This window comes from Amblyomma americanum, chromosome 10 (genome assembly GCF_052857255.1).
Source record: "Amblyomma americanum isolate KBUSLIRL-KWMA chromosome 10, ASM5285725v1, whole genome shotgun sequence".
Lineage (NCBI taxonomy): Eukaryota > Metazoa > Arthropoda > Arachnida > Ixodida > Ixodidae > Amblyomma > Amblyomma americanum.
This window is the reverse complement of record NC_135506.1, coordinates 12,030,413-12,052,488: the sequence shown is the minus strand read 5'-3', so window position 1 is coordinate 12,052,488 and position 22,076 is coordinate 12,030,413. Positions and strand designations below refer to the sequence as shown.

Sequence of the window (22,076 nt, the reverse complement as noted above, 5' to 3'; positions counted from 1 at the left end):
AAAACGCAGCCGCAGCGGCCGAGTTCGAACCCGGGAACTCCGGATCAGTAGCCAAGCGCCCTAACCATTGAGCCACCGCGGCGCGCACAAAACGCAGTACCTGGCTACAAAACGCAGGTAATGCAGAGGCGGTTGCGCTTCGGAGGATACGGGTCGGGGTTGCCCTAACTCCAGCTATTACACGCAAGTGGCCGCATTTCAAAGATTTATATCCCCGCCCCGGGTGTCCAGTCTGCAAGAACAGAGACTGTGAGGCGGATATATCCACCACCTGTTGTGGGACTGCCCGGCGCTGAAGCCGACGAGAATTCGGCGCCTGGCGGCAGTAGGACTCTCACAGGACAATCCGGATTGCTATATTGCCTGGACACTGGGTCCATATCATCGTTCGCTTCTTGATTTCATCAAATCAGCCCACCTTTTTTTCATTTATTGAGCATCTTACTCATCTCTCACTTCATAGTTTTTATGCCCTGAGGCAATAAACATCGCTTAAAAAAAACCGCAGGTAATAAAACACGTTCACATGCCGGATGACTGCAGAGGGCATTCGTGTCACTGGCGGACAGCCGCTGCAATGCGAAGAAATACATGCAGTAAAAGAAAACGCGCGAGCGCGCATTGAGAGAAAAGATATCCACATTTCATTTCCAGCAAACATCATTTCATAAATCATTCTGAATTGTCTCGTTGCTGCATTTGCAGATGTCTTTTGGAAGACGGGCTTCAAAACACTTTAGCAGCGGCAACCTTCCAAGGTGACGCAAGGGATGCCGTTAAGGCATGAGCAATACGTCCATGCAGTTTTCTTTTCTTTTACCTTCGCTAAACAGGAATAAAGCTTACAGAAAAGTGCAACGTCACACGAGTTTCGCACGTTGACAAAAAATAAAAAATAACAGTTGACTACAACGCATAGCAACTCAAGCCACGCATTATCGACACACGGAGCCCGCCAACATATTGCATTTCCGCACCACTATTTCTCCTTCCTCGTGAGTGCCATCTTGGCGGGCTCATCAGGCCCGTGCGCAAACAGCGCGAAAAGGTTGCTACGTTCTGTTTGCCTTTTGCTGCCGCTCCCATCTTCCCCTTTTCCCTATTTTCCTTTTCCCTGTTTCCTTTCTCCTTTCTTCTTCCGTCTGCGCTGTTTGCCTGTTGGCTGGGGCTTACCCAACGGTCCTGCATCTCGCGCCTATTGCCTGGCGACAGCAGGGGCTTCGAACAAGCCCAGATAGAAAAGGGAAAGGAAGATCAAAGACAGGCATGGAGGGAAAATAAGGGAGCCAGTTTCCCTAAGGCAAGCAAACGGGAAGGCCCACGAACTCTGCCCCAGCAGAACTGTGCAGCGTTCTAGAAGGTGTCGCCAGCCAATCAGATTCTCCGAAACACTGATGGCAAGGCAAGACGCTTCGCCATTGGTCAGTGTAAATGCGGCGCCTGTCCATTTCGGTAGCCAATCAAGAACCGTTAACAAGTGCCTGCGACTGGAGTAGCTTGGCTACAGCATCGTAAGCGTGTTAGTTTTCCGCATCTTCAAGCTGCAAGAAGGGCACACGCAAGCAGTGGGCAGACAGGCAGACAGATGTGCTGCTTAAGTGTACCTGTCTGCCTGTCTGCCTCCGATTACCTGCGCCCGCTCCTTTTTGTAGTTCTGAGCAACGCGGCAATATCATACACGAATCGTTGTCTCAGGCGGAAGCCGTGGTGAATCCCGTCCGCAGACACCGGACTTCCTTTCCTGACGCTGCACGCTTTTTCGCCAGACAGAGTACATGTTGCCTATGGTGGCACTTCTGCCGCTCTTCCCCACCTTTCCCACTCCCACTCCTCTCTGGATGCTCCGCCCTCCGGTTCCCCATCCGTGGTCCACTTCTTGCTGATACTTCTCTTCTGTCTGCGGAGCGACGTCTGCGCTCTTAATTCCCTCGCCGTATCACCCCTGTGTCTGTTCCTGTTTCTGCAATACCTGGGCTAACCTAATCGAAGGTTCTCGAAGAAACGCGCAACTGAAGCTTTCGCGGAACACTACTCTGGGCTACTCCGGGCGGCTGATAAGCTGCAGCGGCACCGTCGACCTAGACGAGATCCAGTTGTCGAACACGTGCACCGCAGTGAACGATGCGCTGTCGCCACCGCTCTGGGCCATCTTGGTTTCTGATAGACATGAGCAAAGACTTTGAAAATGATGGTTTGTTTGTTGAGTGCTCGTAACGAAGTAGAGTTTGGTCTGCTTAGGACGAATTTTCTATAATTAACATCTCAACCCGTAATATCCATATAGCGTACCCATAGCGTGAGTAGAATTTTAAAAGTAAGGTTTAAAAATGAACTTTTTCTCGTTGTTGGGACTACCCTCAACAAGCGGAGAACAAGGAATCATTCACATGGATCATGTGCATTGCGTTTAGATTCGGATCACGTGCAAACAAATGCGCAGGGGATACTTAAGCACACCCTTAAGCGTATGACGCGATCACGTTAATAGGTTAGTGCCCATATGTGCGGAATTGGACATTCTTAGTTTACACTCGTAGAACTTTGCGAATCCTCATACCTCTCCAGGCGCGATGGTGCAGCGGTTAAGCGATGCGCCAGCGCCATCTGATGGCAGATGCAGCCACCGGTGGGACTTGTGAGATCCAGGTTGCTCCTCCCGAGCAACCTCCCACGAATAGTGAGTAATTGAACTGCATTCTGCAATGGTGGGCAGTGTGCTCACAATCCGGTGGCCAGACAGACAGAGAATGGCGAAATCGGCGAGTGAGCGGGAGTGTTTGTGCTAACGCACTAAAAACACAATGACACCCAATTCCATTATGTGTTCGCAATGCTGTTAATTCGAAGCTGTTGATGCCTTTGCCGGAATTAGCTGACGGGGCTTGTGAGACCCAGTTTGCTTTTTCCTGAACCGTTCCCGTACACACCCTGTCACGGTTGTCAATTGAAGACTTCACACAAACGAACACAATCTGGGGACGTCACTTCCTTTCCGCCAGTGGGCATTGTCCGGTCTGGCGACGTCATTTCCCTCCAACCAAAGTTGTTTTCCAATCTGATGACGTCACTGATGATGTCACTGCCCGCCAGCCAATCAGGGTTTTTCTGGACAATGCCAAACGGCGCCGGGTTTTTGCTCCGCTGAGGGTTCAGTGCTATTGCACGAAACTTAATCTCTTGAAAAAAGGTATGGCTTTCTAGTGGGCATATTATAAATAGGCTCAAACTCTAATGCATCAGTTGCAACATACGTACTTACCCAACCCACCGCACTTTGTTAGAGCTGCCGGAAACTCTCGTCGGCACAAATGCTCTGATGCGAGAATAGGAATTGGCTGTCTCGCAGGTTGTAACAAGTGAGAAATAGACACGTGAATAATGACTTGCCATTCATTTAAACTTCGAGCGCCGGTGTCTGACACTCAAGGCGACCGTTCCAGATGCTTTCTCTTGCCTCTATATACATTCATCACTGGTGGCGCAATAGACGGGTGCGCGGACGGAGTCAATCCCGAGCCTCTGGTTCCTGTGTCTCATTTTGTCCTCCTCTCTTTATTTCCCTCCCCCAAACGCGCTCGTTCCCTTCGTCGCACCAGTAGTCAGCGGGAGGCGGCCCCGCAATCTCATCACGGGACCAGTCAGGCCACCGTTAGGTCAGCGACGAGCATTCCAACGGTGCTTCCCCCAACAAGCCCCCCCCCCCCCCTCGTCGTCGCTGTGGGCGCAATGACGGACATTCCGGCGAGCGATGCGGCCGCGTCCGTCGGATGCAATAATGACCGCGTGATCAACGGAAGGACGCGTCTCTCCTGACCAGATATTTCAACCCCCCCCCCCCCCCCCCCCCACACACACACCACACCACCACAACCCTTTCACCCCCTTCCCTTTCATCCTCCGATAGTCAAGCAGGGAGAGAGCCGGAAATGAATGCGCGATAGCCGAGCTGGTTTGCCCCGGCTATGGAGGTGAGCAGACGAGACTCAGCCAGAAGGAAGGCCCCGTGCTCCGCAAGCGCTTCGCAATGAAGCCCGATTATAACGATCTCGGATGCAACGAATTATACCCTGTAGCGAACAAGGGCAACGAAACGAATGTATGTCATTGGGCAAAGATGCTGCTTTCACAGGAGTGGACCATGAATAGGTCGACGCTGACGGGCCTATAACGAAATATTTCTATTCGGATTCTATCCTATTTTTATTCTTTGAACTTGTCAATGAACGAAGTGATGCAACGTGCTAGCTTTTGCTGGAGACTTAGTCAGAACACCGGAAAATAATTCAAAAATAAAACGAAACAAAAAAGAATCTTGAAATTACACTGCCCTTGCTTTCATTCTTCCTTCTGACGTGAATGTTTATCATTGATTCGAATTAACTCCGTAATTAGATAGCAATTCAAACTTCTACGTACAGGTTTCTGAAGCAGTTTTCAGAACATGGAAGCCACGAAGCGGCCTGCTGGCATTCAAGGGTGCGAAGTACGGGGATGTGAAGACAACAGCCTTCAGTTTGTCACTGAACGCCTACAGACTGGCGAGAAGATTATCTTTTTGGTCGCCTCCGTGGTGTGGAAATTACTGCAGCCACCAGTGCACCTAGAAAACTTTCAGCCGTGCTGTTCTTTGTTATAAATGGGTTGGGCTGGTTCAAATGAGCACAGAATAGTGTGCTCAGGAGCGCCGAAAGAAATTGTTGAGGCGTTCCTATTGCCTTTTTCATTGAGTGCAGCCATGTTCAGCAGTCCTGTGGACGCGTGTTCCAGTGATGAATTGAAGAACCCAAAGATTAACCGAATGGTTGAATACGTGTGTTCACTCTAAACGGAAAAGAGTAAAAAGACAGTAATTTGTCCTCTAACGCACTCCCTTTCATGAAAGAAAGTTTGCTAGCGGAGACCTTACTCCTTTTTTTTTTACTTCCATATAAGCGTATTTGCGTTTATAGTGTCGTTGTTGACGTCACGATGTCAGTCGAATGGGGCGATAAGCCTTGAATTTATTTTATCAGCACTGAGTAGATCTATGGCTGCTAGGCAAACGTTAACATACACGGAAATAGGTACAAATCAATTTTTTACTAGAAACAAAACTTGGGTTAAGTTGTCCTAGGTGTTATTTTAAGTTCGTCGCAACGCAAAAAGCGCTGCTTAAACTACCTATTATTATATTCTGCAGCAAGCCCTTTTTACAGGTGTTGTTGAGCCGATGGCTTCGTTGTTAACGAGGTTTTAAATTAAACACCGGCAGCATGATCTAAATCTTGATTCGTTTAACTATCCTCCATACTAGCAAGAAATGGTTTCTAGTACAGTCTAATCCTACAACTAGTTTAGTAATAAGTTGTCCTAATCTGAGGATTCAAAATTGCACCGTACCGCATGCTCTGATGACAAATGTTGACATGGAGTCGTTACATTACAATGCTTTTATCTCCGCCCACGATTAAAAGCATGAATACCAAACTTACACGAAAGCATTGCGATTAGGTTAATGTGTTAGCACTCAGCGCCAGAAACTATGCCTCTTAGGGTTTCTAAACGAAGGAAAGGTAAAAACTAGTCCTAACCTGTTAACTCGTTCAAACGTATTCGTTGTTAGTGTTGAAGGCATTTGTCCGCAGGTACACCCATGTGAAAAAATAAGACTAGCACACAGCCCAATAACACATTGGAAACGTTGCCTGGTGATGCAGAGTAGAAAACTAAAATTCTAAATTCGCAACTATCGACTTTTTTATGCAGTATTCGTGCAAAACGCCAAGCCAATTAACATTTGGCACGCATGAAGCAACCTGTCGGGAGAAAATCTTTCGGGAGCTTCAAAACCTCTGACACGATAACGAATGTAAACAGCTAGAAAGGGCAGCTTGATTTTAAAGCCCTGTCGTCCCATCACACGAGGACCAAACTTCTTTTTAATTCGAAGACCAGCACTAAGCGTGTTTTCGCGCGGATGTGCGTACGCTGAAAAGGAGAAAAAAATTGTGATAAATATGCAGGCTATGCTATGGAAAAAAGAGTCGAGGAAATGACGGAGGCCGACACGAAGCCGAACAAAAAGCCTAAATACTTTTTATCGCAAGAAACAGCTCATTTCGTCTTTAAGACGGAGCAGTGCCTCTATATACACCTCCGTCCACTTTCCTTAACGCGACCCTTATGAACGCATTTTTAAGGAAAGTCGCGATTCTTAGAAAAGATCCATTTAAAAGAAAAATGAAAAAAGGGGAAGGTGTTACTGTTCTCAAATAGGATCAACGAAATATGCGCGCAGTAAAGACGCACTTTCGCCATCGGCAAAGGGCTTTAATCAGTTCAATCATGATCGAACATGAGACGCTGTATAGGGCGACGAAAAAAAAATCAGAATATTTTACGGCTCAGTGCCCGAGCTCGTTTCCACACATAAGCGAGTTAAAGCAATTTAAAAAAAAAATTGTGTAACATGGATGGGCTAGTAAAAAAATGCGATAAAAAGCTAACGATTTTTATCGTCGGCATTTTTAATCTCTTCGAGCGCAGTGTTTCGGAAACGGGAACTTTCTGTTCGCGATGAGCGGCGCGTGCAGTGATTGAGGTTAATGAGGGATTCATGGCTGCTGCTAACACGGGTGCTACCGCTGTTACCGGGAGGCCGTTAGCATTGGGCCGTTAATGACGAGAGCCCTTCTACGTTGCCAACGGGCATGACGTCGAGCGAGCGGGGCTCGGCTGGGACGTCCAACAATAGACGATGGCGCATGTTCCGGCATAGGCGTACGTCTTAAAATTGGCCCTTGGACACCAGTTGGTGGTGCGTAGCCTTTATTTTTTTTAATTTTGAGGGTGAACTGAAGGTTAACGCTGGCGGGTTGCGAGTATTGGCTGTCGGTAAAGGTTCTTAGAAAAGCCACCAAAAAAGGGAGCTTTAAAAACGGCCGGGATTTTTTTCTATCTCCAAATAAAAAAACTGGGTGGTGCCCCGTCAATGATTCACATTCCAAAGAAAATAATTGCGGGACATTTAAGCTCCGGCTTTAAGGGTATGACGCGATGGCGTTAATGGGTCCCGTCAGTTACTACACTTCATATGATTAGCATATTACCGGACCACATGCTCTACTGATGTTACCAGATCACATGACATCACGTGACGAATGTCAGCTGACACAAGCATGCAGTCGTGCGCGCACTCATCCCTCAACGACACGCACCTTGCTACTAGCTTAATCGCTTCTTCTATAATGAGTGCCCTTTAATCACGCACATCATCATCATCATCATCATCATATCATCATCATCATCATCATTTATTAACCCTTAAGGGTCTCGTAGGGACATTACATAAGGGGGGGGGGGGGGGGATACATAGTGTACGACGGTCATACATATGAAAAGGCAAACAAAATTGAGAAAACTAGGCAAAGTAACAGAGAAACAAATTTATATAGTCAAAGAAAATTAGCATACACATTAGCACACAGTCGTAAGATACCACATTATGCGAAAGATCACACGACATAGATATAAAACCCCGATTTATCCACGCCATACGAGCCTGCCTGTGAGGCCTAGGGGTAACATGTCGGACTCGCAGTTCAAGGGACAGGGTTTTGATTCGCCGCTGCCTAGCCCAATTTTCTTTTCACCGCAGTCAATTTACTTTTCAGGCCTACATGTCGTACTGACGTCTGACTAATGTTGCGACCATGTAGTCGCAATTCATGCAACCCTTTGATTACTTCTCAAATTCGCTGCTCTACGTGTGACGTCAGGACTTTTCAACAAATCCGGAGTTTCGCGATACAACGCTGAACGCCAACGGGACGACGCCGAGTTGAGCCTTAAGGCAATTCCTTTAAAATCTGCTGATGCATTTAGGTCCTGAACGAAGTTTGTTAATATCATCTCGGAAGAGCACCCTCCACCACTTCGTTTGGTCAGCAATCAGGTGTAACCGAAAATCTAGGCAAGCAGTTCTTACTATAAAGCTCTCATGCCTTCCGACGCGAGGCGATCGCCGCGCCAATTCTGTCGCCATATCGACGACTAAGTTTTGTTCAAATCATTCGCAATGAGGTCCCTAGAAGTTGAGGCTGATCTGAGAATTGAAGAGAACTGCAACAATATGAAGCGGTCAAATATAAGCGCCAGTTTTTATAACGGCGTACTTATCAGCGTGAATGCAGTTCCTTGAGTGCGGTCAACAAATAGGAAGGCCGTTAAGAGACATCACCAAGGGGTGAAGTTAATCTGCGGATTATCATATTCTAGCGCAAGGTTTTATAGTCGATGACGAGCAGTGAAGAGTCTCAAAGAGGGACTAAATCGGTGAGCATAGTACGAATTTTATTTCTGTGAAACCAATGAAATTCAGCAAGCAAAACTGAACCCTTTATCGATGTATTTGAAACACCACGCTAAGCTACCGTTAACATCAGACATATGGTACAACGAATTGCAGGTCTATTAATGTTACCAGACCCTCTAAGTCAGGTGAACGTTTAAGTACACATAACTGATATAATTTCCCTAGACCTTCCTAATGCAAGTTCGCAAACTTACCTCACAAAGAGCAGTTCCACAGCCTACACAAAAGACTTGTTGCCAGACCCAAACGCGGCCACCGACCTTACCAGACCAGACGACTAATACGCGTCTGGAAGTTTAAGGCAGGCTTTGGCAGTAAGGTCCACTCCCATATGTAGTGGTAACCCTGACCATGCTCATGATGATCTCCTAGATGGCCGAAACAATATCGTCCTAAGGGTATAGCGATAAAGACCGCCTATATCCTGGTTAGTGGCCTCACTGGCCATCCGGTGGAACCTCGAACAAAGCCTGCAGGCATTCTACTGCGAATAGTTCAAATTGCTCTTAAAGCCGTGAGCTGGCTTTGCAGGCTATGTCTGTTCGCAAAGGTGCCTCTGCCACAATCCCTCAGGGCGGTAAATCGCCTTCATGCATCGTTTGAAAGAAACTCCGCTCTGACCAGCGAATGTTTTGCGCATTTAGTGTCAGTGTTTGTATGGTTTTTCCCAAGTCTCGTCCCCGTATTGCTGGCGGCCCAGCTTCTGGACAAACGAGGTTGTCTTGGATTGTGCAGTGTGGATGGGCTGAAATTCTCGTAAACTGGTTCAGCTAACATTTTTACCGGGGATACGGGGCCCATCAGAAAAGCTCAACATCATTTTTGTCGGACCGAAGCCCGTGTGGACTCATGAGACGACCTATCGTAACTCCCATATAGTATTTTTCAGGGAACTACAATAACTTCTCTTTGCACTTGTGTCCTGATAGCGATGTCACAGCCTCTGACACACCGTGAACCCCTGCCACAAAAGTGTGGCGAACAAACTGCTGTGTCTGCCGGAATACATGCAATAACGCGCGTGGTACACCTGCACTCTGGGATGACCACATAAAATTGTGAGAATGTTCTTAAGCGTAAGGCAGCGCTACTTTTTTATGATCACGCCGGCGCATGCCAAACAAGCTCGGAGGTTTGCTTACTACTCGCATTCGCAAGTTTCTTGTCCATCCGAGATTTCAAGATGGTGGCCGGAGATCTAAGTTCAGCAACATGCGACCGTCCATCGCGTGTCCGCGCGCGCGCGCAGACGTCGGGCCGGCACGGCGGCCCGTTTTATTCCTTATGCTTGCGTTCCCTTATATATGTACCGTCTGAGCGAGTGCTGAAGCTGGTGCCACTTGGGGGTCGCCATTGGTCACAAAATTGTGGCCCACCCGTCTGGCACAGAGGGTTCGGACGGGTGGAAAACGAATTGGCAAGATTTGGCGCACAAAGTTCTTAGTCTAGTGGAAGCCTGTTATGTTTGAGAGAGTCTTATCGATGACCTGTGGTCCTCGAAGCCGTAATGAAGGCGATCTTCGGAGGGGCTTGGCGAGCGAATCAGTGGTCGCAGAGGGATTCTGGTATTACCAAACCAATCGTCTTTTCGTGATGTACACGTTAGTATCCGAATTTGTCGAAAGCATAAGTCAAAAGAACTTAGCGAACGCTCTTCATTTTATTTCGCATTCGCGAATCATTCTTTAATTTTTTTTTTCTCTCCAAAAAGCACTAGCCTTTAAATCTTGTTCCAATCACGCGCACTGGTTAACGTCAAAGTTTCTCGCCTACTAGAACTGAAGTTGCAAGAATGCAAGAAGGAAATCCTTGCCTCAAGTGATTAAAGTCTACCCACGTGAGGTACAAAACAATCCTTAGACTTTCTTGCTTTTACAACGGCGATCGCACAGGCTTTGGCTTTTTTTGAGATAGGCAACGCAAAAGGTCGTTCCCACCATCGTTCTGCGTTCTCCTACTAATATCAAGATGTGCCCTTTTATTCTGTGATTCAGACTGCTTTTTCAAACAATAAGCTAAGCTACCCATGCGAAATCGCGTAAATAAAAAAGGAAGATTTGATCTATTGAACTTCGATGGAGGCGAAACTATAGAGGCCCATGTACTGTGCGATGTCAGTGCACGTTAAAGAACCGCAAGTGGTCGAAATTTCCGGAGCCTTTCACTACGGCGTCCCTCATAGCATTAATCGCTTTGGGACGTTAAACTACATAAGCCAAACTAAACCAGTCTTGTGAACCACCCAGAAAAAGAAGAAAAGAAAACCTTAGCACTGCTCTGGGCAGTATTGGAGCGGAAATGCGAAAAAAAGCTGCAAATTTGTTCCATGTAAACTGACAAGAGATACTACTCTTCGTAGCGACGAATAATTTTGGTTGCTCGGTCGGGTACTTCTTTTATGCATCACTATGCTTATCAATATTCTTTTCTTTTACTACAAACACACAAGCACGTCTCAGAGCTTACAGACGTTGAAAAGTTACAGCGTCCTCTGGTTGGCCATAAGAGAGCGCAAACGGCAATTTTCGTCTGCAGTGGTGGCATTAAAAAGGAAACCAACCGCTTTCGGTTCTCATAACTAATGTTTATTTCGTCTTCTTCAAGTCCGACCAAAATGCAGTGATGCCTTTTTACGATCATAAGTTTCTTGGAATCCGAGCTCACTAAAGGTCCACATGGCTTCATTCTTTCAAACAAAACGAAGCTATGAATCGCCATTGATCTCGCTTCTTTTAACAATCCACCTTCACGAGGGGCATCAACAACGATTAGGGGCTCTTCGTCGCGCGAGCCAAAGCTTTGAAGACCGAACTATAGCGCATTGTTGTGAAGCCTCTCGCCATCGAGTACGGGGGCAGACTTGGCCAGCTGGGAAGTTTTCCGCCAGCTTTAGTTCCTACGAAGAATAGACTTAGAGGGAGTCTGTGCGGAAGACGGGGCGAGAGTAGAGACAACTTTCTGCCTGGGAACAAAGAAAGTGGCGAGTGTAGGTTGGAAGAGAGGTTACAATTAAAGAGGATAAAAAAAATGTATGGGGATTCCAGAAGAAAAGTTTCGCACTGTGCGCGGTGTGAAAGGAAGGGAGGAGTGACCAGACGCGAGGACTGCAAAGGACAGGGGCTGCTGGAGGTTGTTTGAAGAGCCCGACGTCGCCCACGCAAGGAATGCTGTTAGGGAAGCCGGGACTGCGTCGTGTTTGCGAAGGGACGAAAATAGGGAGAAAATGGGGACGAAGTTCAGGAACTCTGCCTAAACGGTGACCCCGGAGGAGGATGGACAGGTTTTTTTTATTTGTGCACGGGAATCCATACAATGACGTGCACCGTGACAGCAGCAGAGGTGTCCGCGAGAGTAATTACTTCCACGCCTCTGAGCAAACGTTTGTTTGTTCTGTGTGCCTGCCTACCGCTCTCCCTTCTCATCCTATACGGCGAAGGGAAATCCAGACGCTGTGTTCCACGGAGGAATAGTCAAAGTTCGCAAGTCAGAAATTGTAGAGGCAGAGGAGTGGTTTTATTTCCCTCTTAATCATTAACGTTATCTCCATTCATTTTCTTTCTTTTCCATCTTTCTCGTGCTAACACGCGTCCTCGTTTGGCAGCTTGAGGCGTTCACTCGTTACACTTTTTTTCTAGAAGTCTGAAAACGACTCTCATTAACTGTACGCGCTCACGGTCGCTCGGCAAGATCTCTAGGTTTTGCCATTAGCAATAAAAAGCAAGAAGCCATGAAGTTTTCCTCGCCCAATTCTTAATTAATATAGGGGCGACAGCTGAGCTGACGTGCTTCCCCATCACAACATATGCGTGCGTGCCGAATATAACACTTCGTGAGAGCTCATTTTTCGAGACTGATGTGACTGTTTCATTACCTTGAAAAATGCGTCCGTAGGTTTTGACGTGTTTATTCAAGAGTGCATAGCACTGATTTCAGACAGTGTATACTGCACTCTACGTTGTTGTCTTACTCACACCAAAAGATCCCTTCTTCGTACTCGTAGCGTTCCTCTATCATTTTTTTTATTTTTATAGCCCACTGCGCGTTCTTCAGTCTAACAGAACAGCTACTCGGGCAGACCCCTTTGCGTTTCCTTCTCATGAAATTTATCAGTCCGTCAATTTTTTTTTTTGAAGACATGTTATTGGCCTCCATATTTTGGTCCCAGTTAGCACTAGCAGGAAGCAGCGGTAGCAAACATTCTTTTTAATGGGTATTGTCCATCTGCTGTTTATAACTCGGTAGTACCTGTCCAACGAACTTTAACCTATTCTTACTGTCCTGCCAACTTATTTCTCAAGGTGCGTATTTGCTCTCTCATTGGCCCAGAGACGTACTCACTTTCAGCATCCCATGCGTCATTACCTCTCGTAAACTAGTGCTCCCTTCTCTTACTGTTGGGCGTGACTTTCCTACAGAATAGCTTTAAAGCCCACTCAATGCCCTCATTCCAGGATTCTTACTCTAAGATACTTAGCAGGATAACTTTATCAACAAATCTGGGGTGGCGAAGTTGTCCCATAATAATGACTCCTAAGCTTGATCCTAGTAATGAAACATTCTGAAGATTTCTGGCTCATCATACAGGGAGTGAAAACGAAGCGGTGATGTCTCCGTGGCTGGTATACCCTTTCTGACTGGTATTTCCTCTCTGCCTGTAAGGAGGACTGTAACTCCCGAGTACTCGTTGCAGACATTTTTAGTACATTTCACATACGCGAAGGGCATGGATGATAGGCATTTCACGTGTACTCCTAAAATGTCCATTTGCTTTCAAAGGAGCAATGGAAGTAAGCTGAGCTCTTTTTCTCATTTTTATTCTGGTTGGACGGAAGGTGCGAAGGCACAAGTTCAGCACACTCTCAGAACATCGCGCGAAGCATCAGTTAAGTATACCCGCAGAAATATCACTTAAGCAAAACCGGATAAAGCAAACCGCAAGGCAATATACCGGGCCTGAAATTATAGCCGGCCTTTAATTCGAGCTCTTCTTTCCAAGATCATGAGGCTGCAGATGAGACTCCCATTTCAGTCTTAAGCTCTTCCAGGCCCAGAGAAGGCTTTCGTTTTTTTTTATATTCTCAGTTTTCTCTTTGCACATACGCAAGTAGGATAGCCGGCCAGAAAAGCTGGTAAAAGCACGGAAGAGGCTGCATACGGAATGTCTTCTACACCGCAGTCGCGCTGGGCAGTGAAGAAGCATTAACGGTTAATCCGGCCATTAGAAAGATTTCCTTCGTCCAGGCGAGGTGGGAAGGCGTCTGAGTCTAGCGTGCAGTCTGGCCACGCGCTGCAGACGCCGTGCAAGAACTCAGGAAGAGCCTACTGCGCAGAAAAGTTGGGACGAGAAGTCAGAAAACACGCTGAGAGACAGCGGCACCAAGACTAATCCTCTGAGATGCGGAGGCTGCGACGTGCAATATCTGCGAGAATGTGCTTCTAGCGGTGAAAGCATTGACTGAACTAGGGGTGAAAGCCGGAGCGGAGAAAGAGAACGGCCCACCACTTGTCGCTGCACTCAATACACTCTAAACACAAAGGAATAAAAAAGGAGTAGACTCTCTTTTTACTCCAATATGGGTGTATTTGTGTTTAGAGTGTAGACGGGCGAAACGACTCTACGAAACATGTACAAATACGCAAGCAAGGACGCTAAACGGAAAGAAATGTTCGGCAGGGGGCTGTAGAGCGTGTTCAAAATAAATCAAAATTACAAACATTATTTCGATGGCAAATCAAATATGCAAATGAATGTGGTCTCCAAGAAACACTACTTGTGAGAAAAAAAGCCTGAAAAAACAGCCGCCCACTATTTGACCAGCCACTATCATATGCGTGAAAGCGCGTTATGTACGGTTAGTTGGTTTCTCAGCTCTAACTCTGATACAGTACACACACAGGTCAGGAAGAAAGAATGAAAGGGTGCTGATGCCGTGTAGCGAAGCTTTAATGGAATAAAATTGTGCCCGAAATGTTAGTAAATTAAGTTTCTTCTCTTTTTTTCTTGCTCTAAATTCTACTACAGGCGCTCCTTCCAACCGCGCCTAAGCAGCAGCTGCTTTTGTATTACGCTGTAGAACATATCGTGCAACACTGTTCCTACGTTGTCCTGAAATTTATAAACTTTTCAAACGCCTATAAAGGCACTCCGGTCAGCATTTTTTGCTTTTTTTTTTCTCTATCGACAAAAAGCGCGCCTATATTCTTTGTCAGGGAAATTTGTAAATAAAAACATCTCAAAAACAGACATTCCCATAGGCTGTTGTCAGGTACTTTCCCTGTAAACGCCAAAATGGTTGTGTGGTTCGGTTGGTTGGATTGCTTCAGCTTGTGGAAGATAAAAGCCCGGAAGAAACCATTGTTATGAGCATACACGAACATTGGAAATAAGTTTTGCGGTTGTTCTTCAGCACCACCAACTACCACAGAGAGGGTTCTCGCAAAGTGGGAGGGGTGACCTGCGTTCACAACTACAGGCTAGTTCCAGTAAAACCAGCTTTTCGGCAAGTTTATCACATTCTTGGAACATAACTGCAGTGCAGAAATCACGATCACATAAGGACGAAACTCTCACAGACAATGAAGATCGCTGCACTCACAACTAAATTATTGCACTACGGCATGGTGAAATCTTAAGGCAGCATCCAGAAGGCGCGTAGAGCACCGCGTGTACAAAAGCAACTATTGCATTATGATTCTGCACATTCAAATGTTATAAAAAGAAGTATAGTGAACTTGTGACTGGTATCATCACGTGACGAATCGAGCATACATGAAATTCAGGCCGGCTTCAATAGCTTTAATCGGCAAGGATCTTGACTTCAGGCTACCCTCAGTCGCTCATAACGGCCGTTGCCGAGACCCTCCTGAAAAAAATGTGAAGAATTGTACGACCATCTTGAAGACGAGGAAAGATGAAAGGACATTACGACTGGAAGTTGTCCCCTACCTATATAAAGTTTCTCATAACTTGAAGAAGGTTGTGAGATGGTTTGGGCGTACCGCTCGTTTTTTCGGCTCCGGAAAAGTTCACCAAACTATGCCCTCGTCTCCGCCAAAGATACCATGTAAGGTGGATGTGGAAGAAAACATACTAGGCTCTATGTGCAGCGCCAGTCAGGAGTGGCACACGAGATACCACTGCCGTGCGGGAAAGCTTGTCGGCCAAACTGGCACATGCGTCAACGGGAGGTTAAGGGAGCGTGGACGAAGTTTAGAGAGCAGCGAGGAAGTACGCTTGTTTGAGCATTGCAGGTACTGAAAGAAGTGTTCGCCGAATTTTGACAGTGCAAAGACAATAGGCATAAGCGAAGATCAAACCCCATGTGAACTTCTTGAAGCGTACTATGCACTATAAGGAAAAGGCACGATAACTGCGCAAGTGATGCTTGGATTTTCTTGCCTAGATAAAATACGACTTCTTCTCTACTACAAGATAGGATGTGTCCGATCTAAGTTTATTGCTCTCACTTGCCTTTCTTCCTTTCTGTATTCTGTGTGCGCAATTCCGCATACGCGACGAGACCTTTATATTTCACTATTCATTGGTGCAATAAATCAGTTGTCAGTGCAACGATTGTTCGTGTCTGTGGGTGTTTCTTCCTTACGTGTTCGTGGTTTTCGCGCGGCATTTATGTACCAACTCAGCTAGTTTCAGTTGGTGGACATGAAACTAATAAAGTGAAAGCTGATCCCGAAATTAAGATGATTGCGACCTAATTACAGTTCGTCACAATGAAATAAGTTCATAAAACGGATTCAGTGCAATATATTGTACCGCAAAACGCGGTTATTTTAATTTAGAAGATGCGCGGTTACAATAGGCAGCGAAGTTAGATGTTTGCTATTAGAAGGGAAAAAAATCTTTATTACACGAGCTATGTCCCGGTCGCTGTCTTGACTCAGTCAGTTGAGCATGCAGCCCGGTATCGGTTAGTTGTTACCCAACATGAAATTTCTAATAGTTACAGGATGTACAAATGAGTTTGTCGGTATTTTCTATTTCGTTCAGCACTGCAATTTTTGAGCAGACTAAAAGCCGCCAAATGCGGCACCTTCGCCAGTATGTTGCACCAGAAGAATACACATACGTAACACGTTACATATCCCGGAATTCACCGGTTGTCCGCAACCACCAGCACTCAACAGGATGGCAGGCTTATTTTATAAACGGCGGGCACTCGACTCGTCCAGTTAAGCCACCGTTGTAAATTAATTTGGGGCGCTCTGTGTACTTTTCCCGAACACTCAGAGCGCCGGTTATTGTAAAGCTGGCGCAGACAGGCAGTCTAGCCGAATATCTCGAGACAGTGGGCGGGGTGTCAACTTTCGTGAGCGACGCGCTCATTTGACCCTACCCCGCTGTCTCTGGCTGTGTGGGCTATGCTTTGTCCTGCAATATCCCATTTCGCAATAGGTTAGCTGAGAAGTGAACAAACTACAAAAAAGTAGGTATAGGCAAATAGTGATATTTAGGGTCGATGCGAATTTGAAATGAACGGTTGCACTCGACCAATAATATAAAGGAGAAATGCACGTTGCAGCACAGCATGTTAAGTTTACCTGTAATGACTAGTATAATAACTGCAATACTACAGTCGCAGTACAAATTTACAACGGCTAGTGTTTCTAAGTTCTGAGGGTTAAAATTACCAGCTGAAACTGTTGGACAGTGCCCATGTTTTTTTTTTCCCCAAAGGCAAAGATTTTGCCCAGTTCTCACTTTCCATGGTGTAGCGAATCGCTTAATCCCGACCTCATCTATGCTGCGTCTTGCGTGCTCGACGGTTTGTCACCCCTTCGGCAGTTTCCGCAGATGTTCGATTGGTTTTTTTTTTCGAAAATCAATTGTATGACAATGTGTATAAATGAATGAGCTTCCACCGCTGCACGAATTGACCTTAAGTAGCGAAGTGTTGGGAACGTTGAATTATTCTATGTGGGGGAATCTTTGAAATCCGATTGAAGAGAATGTCGGATATGTGATAGCCAGATTTTCATGTCGAGTCTTTTAGTTCGTTTGCCCATCTCGAAGAAAAATGAATAATTTTATTTTTCTGACTTATTTTTTGTTGGCCAGCGATGTGTAATTAAATTATTTAGAAAAAGCCACAAACCACACTACATCAGTATCATTGTCCCCTTCAGGGTCTGAAAAAAAGTACCACTCACCCGACTGGTGACTACTCTTAGCTGCTGTCATTCGTTACGTCGCAACTTGTTTCCCGATTCGTGAGCTGACCATTGAGTCTATATCATGTGTCGTCTATTGAGTCTTTTCAGACATGTGTAGCGGTCCGAAGACCAAGCAAAAACTCTATTGTCAGTGAAATTAAACACATCACAAAGAACTTCAAAGAACTTTTCCTCACTTGTCAGTTTTTCGCAATGATTCTTCCATAATACGTAAGAATTAGGAATCCCTACGTCCAATGTGGCAAGACAGGAGGCCTTGGGCAAATTCTTGCTAATGACAGTGTTATGGGATAGACAATAAAGTAAACGCGCGGATGTTACTTACACCTGTGACTCATAGGCTACCCTACAGATGAGGAAAAGGGAATAAAAGGAACAAAAATTCCTCGATAAAGGCGCAGCCCCTCGACAAATAGACTAGACCAGTTCAGATGCCAACTTCCACCACACGGATAGAATGAATTGATGTATATTCAAAGACAAAAGTCTACGGAATGCGGGGATAAAAATTTAGTCTGGTCAGGCAAATCGTTTCACTGAACGTCTTGGTAACATAAGGGGACATGGATGTTTCATTTCGCTCTAAGCGGATGCTTACTGACTCGGTAGTGAGGCAACGCGAGAATCTTTATTATTTCCGTTTTGCACAACCACACCCCGTAAAATTTAGTACATGACCGTACATACTAAAAAACATGGCGGACAGTTAGAGGCAGTTACAGATAAAAAGCCAGTGTTTCCACAGCAGAAGACGGAGGACAATGTACAGAACATAGAACATATTTTTAGCACGCACGAACGCTTCACGGTGGTACCGATGGGGTGCTGTTGGTAAGGCATATCTAATCTAACTATCAGTGACGCCACTGCTTCATGTTCTAACATTTCGAGCCTTTAAAACAAGAGCCCATGCTGACCATTTAGCTGACAGCTGTACGCTATGCTTGTTCCTTTGTCACGACGATTTGCTACAAGGCTTGTGATCATTCTGCAATGTTAGACTTTTATTTTTTTCAATTTAGAAATCATTGCACAAGCTTTGCGCGCCTAAAGAAAGCTATCATTCTTTCTTCATATCATTTACTGGCCCACAAGTCATTAATAAATCTTATATATTACCGATATAAACCCCAACGACCCAATGTAGAAATGGGACAAGCCAAGAGAACGATATGAGACGTAAAGTTTGGAAAATGCCACTGAGCGCTCGAAGCACAAAAGGCTCCCCTTACTGACAAAAGGTGGTCCGTTGTAGTCCATGCCAAAGTAATACATAATATCCGATGGCCGTAAAAGCAGACAATAACAATTTCGTGATCGAGATCAGTTCTTCGGCTGTGTCTCAAGATAATTCAACAATACTGACTCAGTTAAAATCAGAGTGAAATTGTTACTTATTTTGTTCACATGAAAGATCAAGAATATGGTATTATAAAACATTATTAATTTATGGATGCATTATGGCATTATATATTTCAGCGTAATGAGGATCCAATTATGGTTTGGCGACCACTTGACCCCAATGGATCAGTAACAATGAAATGTAATCAATGTGACTGAGTTTCAACTATAGGTTTCTTCCCGCTTACAGAATAGTTTGGGAACAGAAAAATTAGTTACAGAATAGCTAGACAATAATGATACGATAGTTAGAGAACGGATGTCGCTATCCACCAAAGTAGTAATCGCATAACAAGCGACATTCTTTGAGTCCACTTGACTTATTCAGTCAATTTAAGTGCAACTTTACTCAGGTATGATAAATTGCAATACTATGTTTTGTTCCTTCAGGTTTTCGGCAAGGCGGCAGCCTTCACGTGCGTACACGGCCATATTTTTCACGTCATACTATCACAGCTCCAGTGGGATTTATACACGAATACAAGTTCAACACTGGTTTCTCCTTACCGTCCAAAATTGTTTAAAGGCCAAACTAATTCCCTCTCATGCAATAACGCCTTCTGGAGCGATACCTGTGACCTTTTTAGCCCTTCTAATATATTTTCCGCGTCTCGCATCATACGCAGCTTATCCTGTTCCGCCCGAGCAACAAACCTCTTTTTGCCTTCATACACGCTGAAACCTAAGTTTTTTGGAAATGGCAACTGGGATAATTTTCCTGTTAATTTCTGTTACATTTATTCTCCTTTTATCTCTGTCTCCAAGACTATACGCTTTTCTGCCTGAAACTAGCAAGTCAGGCTTACATGAATTAAGTGTTGTTACGCGACAGAGATGTCAACAGTAGCGAGAACTTTGAATCATGCTCTTGCGGAACACCAGTGCTCCGAACAAACTTTCGTGTCTGGGTTACGAAACTTCCTATAAGTCGTGCGCGCCACAACGTCGGATAACGGAAAGAAGAAACTTCCTCTAACGTAACCATCGCTTAAATCTCGCACGTGCGCTTGACAGTGCTGGTCAGCTCGCTGCTGAGACGAGCGTGCTCTGCGTCAATGCTCCGTGGATACACTGACCTTTGAGTGTGCGTCCTCGGTGCGTGGAGGAGGAAGGACACACGGCTTCCTTCGAGACGGGTCCGCGGCGGAAACGAGAGACAAGCGCCGGAGTGCGGCTTGTGACCGGTCGAGAGACGGGTGGCGGAGGGGTAGCTCCGAACAGCGGCTGAAAACACTCGGCACCCACGCGGGGCGGCCGAAGACCGGGTCAGCGTTACAAGCGCGCTCCTAGCTGGGCACCATCTCGTCGGCGGAAGCCCTGCCGTTGAGTCCGCGGCTGCAGCCGTCGGCGTTGGACGCCGACTGGCGCAGAAGCGGGAACCTCTTGGAGCCGCCGGAGCGCGCCGACGGCGGCGGAGGCAGGTAGACCAAGTCCTGCGGGCTGCACCGTCCCAGCAACGGAACCACCTGGTCTTCGAAGGCCCCTGCGGGCGCGTAGGCGCCGGGCGTCGCCGCGTCGTCGTCGTCGTCAGAGTCCGAGAGCCCGTCGCTCTCGACGGACGCGAAGAGGCGCGGGGACGCCATCCTCGAGTATCGCGCGTAGAGTTCGATGCTCACCGAGGAGAGCGACTCGTCGGCCGGCGTGTCGCAGCCGTCCGGGTCCTGGATCTGCAGGTCCGCGGGCGACGGCAGGAACTGTTCTTCGTAGCGCGGGCTGAGCAGGAACGTGGTGGTGGACGAGAGCGACGTTCGCGCCGTCTTCGTCCCCCCTCCTCTGGTGGCGATGAGCGAGCTGCTCCCGCTGCCGCTGCTGGCGCCGGCCAGGCTGCCTCGCTTGGCTCGCCTGGCGCCGCCGCTCGCCGTCGCACTGCTGCGCGACGACGTCGTGTTGGAGCCCCTGGGCGGGGGAGGGGCCGGGAGCACGAGCGTCCGGGGCGGCTCCGAGGGCCCCGGGTCGCCCCCGGCCGTGGTCCAGACGGCCGGCACGGTGAGGTGAGTGCCTTGGGGCGTCTTGGCCAGCACCGGGATGAGTACCTCTGCGGCGGAGGGCCTCTTCTCGTCCACGGGCACGACGCGCTGGTGGTGGGGCCGCTCCTTGGCCTCGAAGGTGAGCACGCACGCGGCCACGATGAAGATGCCGCCCAGGCCCATGATGGCCGGCCCCGCGAACGACAGGTTGTGCAGGTGGTACTCGCGGTTTCGGTCCACCACGAGCGTCGTGGCCACCTCGCCGTCCGACGTGGTCGTACCGTCCGACGCGGCGGTGGCGTTGCCCTGGCGTGGCACGGGCGACGTGGCCAAATCTTCGGCGAAAAAGCCCACCACGCACATGGCCGTGCCCAGGGCCAAAAGAAAGATGCCCCCCGAGAGTGCCTTGCATGCCTCCCAGACGCAGCTCCAGGTCCACCGGGTGGCCGGAGACTCGTCCTTGTTCTCCTGAGACGCCGCCGCCCCCGCGGAGGCGGCGTGCGCCTGCTGCTGCTGCTGCTGCAGCTGCTGCTGGGTCTGCGCCGGGATCAGGTTGCAGTGGGACGGGGCGCGAGCGCGCGCCGAGGCCGCCGCCGTTAGCGACGAGGCCGCGGCCGCTCCCGCGCGCCCCGTGTTCTGTTGGCGTAGCTGGCGCCCGATGACCGCCGCGCTATTCATCCCGGCAGTCCGGCGCCGACGTCCGAGGACGGGGTCACGGCGGCCCTGCCGCCCGACCGCGCACTGGCACCGGGCCGGGCCCTGCGGGACGGCGCCGTTTTATACCCCGCCGCCGACGCCATGCGCCCCTGCTGTCGAGCTAAACGCTGCGCTGCGCACCCCTCTCCGGGTCTCCGACGAGAACCCCATCCGCCTCACCGCTCGCGCGCTGGTCGCCCCATCTTCTTATCGATCAACGCGGCACTTCCTGGCTTCGTCAACCCAAAAAGTTGTCGGTCCTGGTGCATTTATAAACTAACAGATGGCGCCTCAGCCGCGGAGTTCTCAGTGAGCGCCCTAAAGAAGCACTTCGCTTCGAGACGAACGATCTGCGCTGGGAAAGGGCCTCACAACTCGCTGGTTCTGAGACCGCGGCTGCCTCCTGGGCAGGGCCGCCGCCTGCTCCCTTCCTTCCTTCCTTCCTTGCTTCCTCCCGCACTTCCTTT

The 22,076-nt window shown here is 47.8% G+C and overlaps 1 protein-coding gene across 1 annotated transcript in view; it reads right to left on the bottom strand.

Moving 5' to 3' along the window:
* Nucleotides 1–21,727, bottom strand: part of LOC144107176 (uncharacterized) — a 212,375-nt gene extending 190,648 nt beyond the window's left edge. Inside the window, exon 1 of the mRNA XM_077640174.1 lies at nucleotides 20,023–21,727. Coding sequence (XP_077496300.1) covers nucleotides 20,233–21,591 — 1,359 coding nt within the window. The 5' untranslated portion in view covers nucleotides 21,592–21,727 and the 3' untranslated portion in view covers nucleotides 20,023–20,232. The remainder of the gene's footprint in view (nucleotides 1–20,022) is intronic.
* Between the last annotated feature and the right edge of the window lie 349 nt (nucleotides 21,728–22,076).